The sequence below is a fragment of the Seriola dumerili genome, unplaced genomic scaffold (assembly GCF_002260705.1).
Source record: "Seriola dumerili isolate Sdu_G_001 unplaced genomic scaffold, Sdu_1.0 BDQW01000035.1, whole genome shotgun sequence".
Lineage (NCBI taxonomy): Eukaryota > Metazoa > Chordata > Actinopteri > Carangiformes > Carangidae > Seriola > Seriola dumerili.
Window position 1 is genome coordinate 2,826,339 of NW_019174290.1, and position 7,508 is coordinate 2,833,846.

Genomic DNA, 7,508 nt, shown 5'->3' on the forward strand with positions numbered 1-7,508 from the left:
TGCTCAAAAATTTACAAAAAGTGTAGAAAATCTGAAATGATAATATAAAGTGGGAAGCTGGGGGACAAACACTAAGTGTTGTTCTTGTTCTGATGGAAGTAGGGCCTCCATTTTGAAGAAGAGCGAAGATAGGCTTCTTGTTTTCATGTTTACTCTTTGGAAGAACCCTGGATACATCCGGTTCCGTCCTGCGCCATTTTGATGAAACAGCGAGGGGACGAGCAGCTTGGATCACCGAGAAGGATTTTATGGATTTAACTTGAAGAATAATCCGGACACACAACTTTACACTTTCACAGTGGAAAAGGACCTTGACCGAAGAGGAACCTTTGCGTTTTGATTGCGTAACTTGTGGATTTTGTTAGATTATTCGACAGCTAACTTGGCTAGCATTGTTAGCGTAGCAATGTTGAGCAGTGGCCGTTGGCTCTTGTTAACGGAGAGGGAGCGTTAGCTAATCTCGAGGTGTAGCATGTTAGCCTTGGCATTAGCTAACTCGCCAGTCTGACATTTATACGGTAGATTACGTTTTCAAAACTATTATTTTTGAGGTCTAACTTCGGTATATCTTGTGAACTCGTTGCGGAAGCTTTCACGCAGTTTTGTGGACTTTGTGGTGGTTCGGTAGTGTTTGTTGTGACTTGGAAAAATAAGGACTGTTTCAGAAAGGCCAAATATTACCACAAGGACTGATGTTGAGGGAACCCCAGGCCCGCTGTTAGCTTCACTAGCGGCTTGCAGCGCGGCGGCCCGGGCTTTCCACTAAGGACAATTCACGACGGACTTGCCCTCTTTTACATCCATGTAAGAAAAGATTTACACTGTGCTTCATGGACTCCCTTGGATTTCGTGGCATCCTGTTGTGTTTTATCGGACTTTAAAGAACTTACGAGGCAAACTGCGCTGCTCAATGGCGCTCTGGCCTCACACCTCGATTATTTTTCTTTGGCAATAACAAGGACTCTGTCGCCATCTGCGAGCTGAACCCTTCCCCATTTTAGCCCTTTCTTTGTCCACAGTGTTTCAGCGCATATAAACAAGGTTTACCTATTAAAGTCACCAGATTTAGCCTCCTGTGTTCAGTGTTGACGCTGTTTTATTTTGTTACCATACCAGGCCTGTGTTTTTTGTTTTTTCCTTGTGCTTGATTGACTAAACTGCTTAGACCTGTAAAAATGTCGTGTGTTCACTATAAGTTTTCTTCCAAACTGGACTACAACACAGTCACTTTCGATGGGCTGCATATCACTCTCAACGAGCTTAAAAGGCAGATCATGGCCCGTGAGCGCCTCAAGGCCACAGACTGCGACCTGCAGATTACCAACGCGCAGACTCGAGAAGGTATGTTACCATCTGACACATTGCAAAATGTGTGACACACATGTCATCCATTATTTTTGGGGACATCAATAAAGGATAGACGGACTTTTTCGTCTCCTTTAGATTTGATCACCATATCTGGGTCTGGAAAATGGGTTAGAATATATATATATATATATTTCATATTTATTGTGGTCACATCCAAGGGGCTGCAATTTAGGACTATTGTAACTATTAATGATCTATGATTTGTTTTCTACATTATTTGTTTTTTAGATGGGCTTAGGAGATTAGTCGATTGACATAATAAGAATCACCGACTATTACACTATTACATTTGATTATCATTTCAGTCTTTTTTTCAAGCATAAATAGTGAAATATTGCCACTTATTCTGATTCTAGTTTCGCAAATAATATTTTTCCTGTTTATCTCTGTCATACATTTCTTATATATACAATCAATTAACTGAAAAAATAATGAGCAGTTTAATTGATAATGAAAATAATCATTAGTAACATCTCTACTTATATAATTCTGAATGTTGGGGGGGGGGTTATCATCCAGTTCAAATGATCTTACCTGTACTGCTGTGTTTTCACAGCTTTACTTGAAATTGTGAGTTGTCATTAACTCACCCACAACTTCTGGTTTGGAGTTGAAGAACCCAAGGTCCATAAATGCCTTGTATTTTACTGAATGGATGTTGGCAATGTTGTTTAGGTGTCATTGTGTTATGTATTTGTTTCACCTCTGTTGATTTTAATCTTGTGTTTTGTAGAATACACAGATGATGAAGCCCACATCCCGAAACACTCGTCCGTGATTGTCCGCCGAACTCCAATTGGTGGAGTAAAACCTGCTGGCAGGACGTTCATTGTGTATGTATAACGTTATCACTGAAATCATTATTGAGCAGTACAGTTACTAATCATTTACAGTTTTGAATTATTAGTTTACATTACAATTCCTATAGTTTTCTTTGATATGTAGATCACAGGTCTAGTTGACAGCTACAGTTGAAAACTTGATCCTGTCCTTGGTGATAAGTTGACTGCCAAGTTATGTTAACTGATGGTTTCTTTCCGCCCCGTGTTTGTTTCTGCAGAGATCGTTCTGACACAGCTGTGGTGGGATCTTCTAGACCCGTATGTAAAACAAACCCAAAAACAACACTCTCTCTTCCTCCTCTCACCTATCACTCTCTCCCCCTCTTTCTGGCTTTAGTCACCTTTCTTGAAAACATTCTGTCAACAATGATCAAGCTCTGTGTATCTTCTGTTCACCGTGTGTTGGCTACATTTGTGTTGAGATCTCAACCTCTATATGTTATATGATGTCTTTTTTGGGGAGGGTTTCCTGGAGTCACCAAAGTTAAAGTAGTTTGTTGTTTCTCTCTAAAACAAACCTGGTTTATTGTTTCTGTTTTGAAACTAGCAGATTAAAGTTTTAAATTGTGGCTGAATGAGATGAGGTTGATAAGAGAAACAACAGACTAGCCACCATTGTTTTTGAATGCTCTGAACTGACCAATTGTTGAACTGTTGCCACTTTATAATTGAGAAATCATTTAAACTGTTAATGACTGTATTTCATAATGAAATGGTTTTGTAGCCTGCTTCAGGCCAGGCAAATGTATTCTAAAGGGGTTTGTAAAAGGAAAACATGGTATTTTTGTATTGATAATTCATTGTCATTTTATTTTCTGTGAAAATATTTTATTTATTATGTGGTTTAAGAACCCAGTGAAGTAAAGTGTGGCTGGGATTGATTGTAATTAACTTTGATTACAATTACAAGACTAAGTTTGTGTGGGTGGAAGAGACTCGCCAGTGATTTTTATTTTGAAAGCTTACCCTGCTAAACTTTAATATACTCAAATCTGTTGTGCAATAACATTTACCAATGTCATTTGTTTTGTCTTGTACAATTTCACCCTGAAGATGTTCTATTCTGCTTTACGTATGGACTGCGCATAACCCTTAAACCTTAAAGGCTCACAGATTTCATCCTACTGAGTTAAATGCTTTGAATTAATTCAGATTCTTAAGTGTCTGTTTTGATAAGAAGCAGGTACTAGTTCAAAGTGTATTGTTACAACTTTGGTTTGGGGCATCAGTAAGAAGTTAGTTTTAATAAGTGAGATGCTGTGACTTGGTCACTGACATAATGCTGTGACATGATCACAAAGTACAATGACACATCAGTAAAGTAAACATCTTGTCAATCTTTTGAGGCCTTCCATGGTTGCTGCAGTGAGAAGTATACTGGTGTAGTGTGTCCTGTAAGCTGTAAGCTGCAGAACCTGTCAATAAAGTTGTTCAGTGGTTCAGTGTCAGAACCGCTTGCACCAGATCCCTGTGTGTTCCCTCCACAGCATTCTGCAATACCCAGTCTTTCCTCAGAGCCCTGCATATCATGATGGACAACCCGCCCTGCCCGCTTGTTTATTTACTTTAAGATATTTTTCACCAGAAGTAGGCAGAGCAGCCTCTTTGTTGTAAAATATGACCTTTTTCTTCTCTGTGCGTGCGTGACACGTGATTCTCGTGGTTCATTGTCTCCTGACCTGCATTAGAGACATCCCTTTCTTTCACCCTTCACTCTGTAGTGGTGTATTGGCTGTTTCAGGGAACAATTTGAAGGAATACTTGACAGCTCTTGTTAGTTCTTTTTTTTTTTCAACTGGCATATTTTAAAGAAATATCTACATTTGTGCAGTACCAGCTTTATATATTTGACACTTTGATGCGTTTGCATATTTTTTAAAACTGCTTGGCATCACTCTTTGCTAGCTCATTAGTTTACAGAAAGCAGTCTTAAACTGATTTGATGAGTTTCTAACAGTCATGACAACCTCTTTCGACAAGACAGTGCAAAAATGGCAAAAGGAAACTGCATGCTAAAATTAAATGTCAAGTATTCCTTTGAGAAAATCGCCCTCTCCCTTCATAGCGGGAGAAGCTGTAGGATCTCTATAGAGGGATGTGCCAGTAGCGAACATTTTGACTTGCTGACGAAGCCCAAATAGCAAGAAAGCTTTGATGCTCTTGTACATTACCATTGTAGGAGGTTATAGGCTCAGAATATCAGCAGGTCTAGACTTGTGTATATATGGAAGAGTAGTCACAGTAAGACTTTGCTTTACTTGTTAAATGTTAATGCAACTTAATTTTTATGCAGTTTAGTGGTGTGGAGCTCTTAAGGATTTCCATTCAGTCATAAATGTGTTTTTATTTCAAATTTTTAGAACGATTTTGTAACAGTAAATCTTAATACTTTTATATCGCCTGCCGTAGGAAAAGACGTTACCTTCAGCATGAATATAGGTTTTAAAAAGTAGGGTTACTTAATGGAGATAAAACTTTGTTTAAAAATTACTTAATTTATTCCTATTTTGTTGATTACTTTCCTATATTTGGGTAATTTCTTAATTTATTCCTCCAGCAGTTAAGATTTTTTCCATGTAAACAGCTGTTAATAGACACAGCTGTAGATGAGCCTTTTGAAGGCATTAACTTTTTCCAGATCATGACACAACTCAGTAGAGGGATGAAGTTTGTGCAGGAGCGTAGTAATCATGTCTAGATGTAAATGCTCACTGTCGTACTTGCATTATTTCATGCGCTTTGAGTGCTCGAAAGAGGCCTTGATTTTCGTGCAAAGACTTATATGGAGACTGTAGGGGACTGGACACAGATTTGGTGGGGAACTATCTGGGCTCTTCCGATGTATGTCAATTAGATATTGTGTTAACACCTTTTATATCTGTACTCTGATTCTCCTGCAGACTGATTCTTCTCCTTCTTTGTCACTCGCCCAACTCGCCAAGGTAATGTTTCTGTACATGCAGGTTGTACTTGAAGAAAATATTTCCTAAGTTGAATACAAATGTCCTTTTTTTTTTCTTGAGTTTTCTTCTTGAGTTTACGTCTTACTTTTCTCTTTTTGCTCCTCTCTTTGTTACGTGTTGTAGACTGCTAACCTGGTGGACGCAAATGCATCAGAAGAGGACAAGATTAAAGCCATGATGTCTCAGTCCAACCATGAATATGACCCGATACAGTTAGTACACACACACGCACACACACTTTCCTCTTGTGCTTGATTTAAGTTAGATTTTTTTGCTCAATGTTTTAAATCGCAAATCAGTACTGAACAACATTCTCTAGCTGTAGATAGTTTTAAAAGATAAACTCTACTTGTCTCTCTGTAGTTACTCCAAGAAGGCAGTTGGACCTCCACCTGCTCACTATACCTGCTTTCGTTGTGGAAAGGCTGGTCACTACATTCGGCAATGCCCCATGCTGATGGTAATTATCATGTGCCGTTTTATTTTAATCGTCTACCAAGTTCATTTTTCCCTACATTGCAGTGTAATCCCTACGAAAGTACTGACATTAGGTTTTCGAATCGTGATGATCATTATGTCTGTCATTTTGTTTTGCTTTAGGTCCAGGATAAGAGTGTGGAGGGTCCCAAGCCAGTAAGGATTAGCAAGGGCATTCCTCAGAGTTTCATGGTGAAAGCAGAGCCAGGCACCAAAGGAGCCATGTTAACCAGCACCGGAGAATATGCAATACCTGCGATAGATGCGTACGTGTCAATCAAGGATGCCCACAAATACACACTATTTAGTATGCTTATATAGTTAATTAAGTAGGATCATTTTTTTTATTTGTCATAACCCATTTTATGTCCACGTCCTCCTCAGTAAGTCATTATAAATAGAAAAGATTATTGCCGTTGCTTTCTTTTTGCTTGTAACAAAGCCCTCAGAATTAAAAAAACTAAATATGTTAATACAGGGAAGCGTATGCACAAGGAAAGAAGGAGCGCCCTCCCTTTGTTCCACATGACCAGTCATCATCTGAGGACGATTCAGACCCAATCCCTGACGAACTCCTGTGTCCAATCTGCAATGACCTGATGACAGATGCTGTAGTTATACCCTGCTGTGGAAACAGTTACTGCGATGATTGTGAGTTGTTACTTGAGATGTACATTAGTAATAAAAATCTCAATGTGCAAAGGTCCCAGGCAATGCTACATTTGTTCAGACTCATTTTTGATGGGCTGAAAATTCTCTTGTCCTTTTGTTTCACAGTGTATTGGTATGATTTCAAGCCGTTTGATTGTCATAAGTTATAAGTTATTGTTTTAACAATGAATTGGACATGATGTACTTAGAAATATGTAGACTAGACAGATTGAGGGGAAGTTCATCTTTTCATTCGAAATGTAAAGTTAAAGTTTTTGTTTATTTGTTGGTCAAATGAAAGATTGCTTTCAACTAATTGAGTTCTGTTTTTTTCAGGTATCAGGACTGCCTTGTTGGACTCAGAGGAGCACATCTGCTTCACGTGCAAACAGTCAGACGTTTCACCTGATAATCTTATTGCCAACAAATTTCTGCGACAGGTAACCACTTTTGAACCATTTTGATGTATTTTTTTGGTTTATTTTACTTGAACTCAGAGCAAAACTAAAATATAATGTCTTTTTATATAATGTATCATCTGTTTATTGTCCTGTAGGCTGTGAACAACTTTAAGAATGAAACAGGATACACCAAACATGCACGCAAGCAGCTCCAACACGCAGCCCTGCCACCACCGCGCCCTCAGTTGGCCAGGCCTCTTCACTCGAGACAGCAGGACCCACTGCTGCCAAGTGTCACTCACCCTCCCTCCTCAAGCGTACCCACCACTGCCCCTCAAGCACAGGTCCAGCCCCCTGCACCTGCACCGGCTTCTGCTACTACTACTACTACTTCTGCTCCTACTCCTCCTCATGCTGCTGCTGTCGAAGGTCAAGATGCTTCACCAGCCCCTGCACTTGTTGTTGACCATCATTCTCCTATGCACTCCACCAGCCAGGGTGAACCACCCCCACCTGGGTAGGTTTAGACTAAGAGAGTCTCTACACCTACATGAAACCACATACTCAAAAAGTGATGTTTAAAAGCGAAGAGCCATTTCTACTAGTCCTAATGTGTCTTGTTTGTTTTAGTGAGACAGATCCAGAACCTACTGTGACTCCAGGCTCATCAGGTACCTCAGAAAGTGGATCACAGGTGAGTCCAACTTGATCACCTGATAATGGTGTACTGCTTTGATATCTATTATTATTATTATTATTATTATTATTATTATTATTATTATTATTATTGTTGTAAACTTTACAGA

General features: G+C 39.2%; 1 protein-coding gene across 1 annotated transcript; it reads left to right on the plus strand.

Moving 5' to 3' along the window:
- Positions 1 to 196: 196 nt before the first annotated feature.
- LOC111216578 (E3 ubiquitin-protein ligase RBBP6-like) lies at positions 197 to 3,675 on the plus strand. Its single transcript, XM_022738129.1, has 3 exons — positions 197 to 1,341; positions 2,102 to 2,201; positions 2,429 to 3,675. Exons 1-3 carry the CDS (start codon positions 1,176 to 1,178, stop codon positions 2,655 to 2,657), a joined length of 495 nt encoding a protein of 164 aa, XP_022593850.1. The 5' UTR covers positions 197 to 1,175; the 3' UTR covers positions 2,658 to 3,675.
- Positions 3,676 to 7,508: the final 3,833 nt, after the last annotated feature.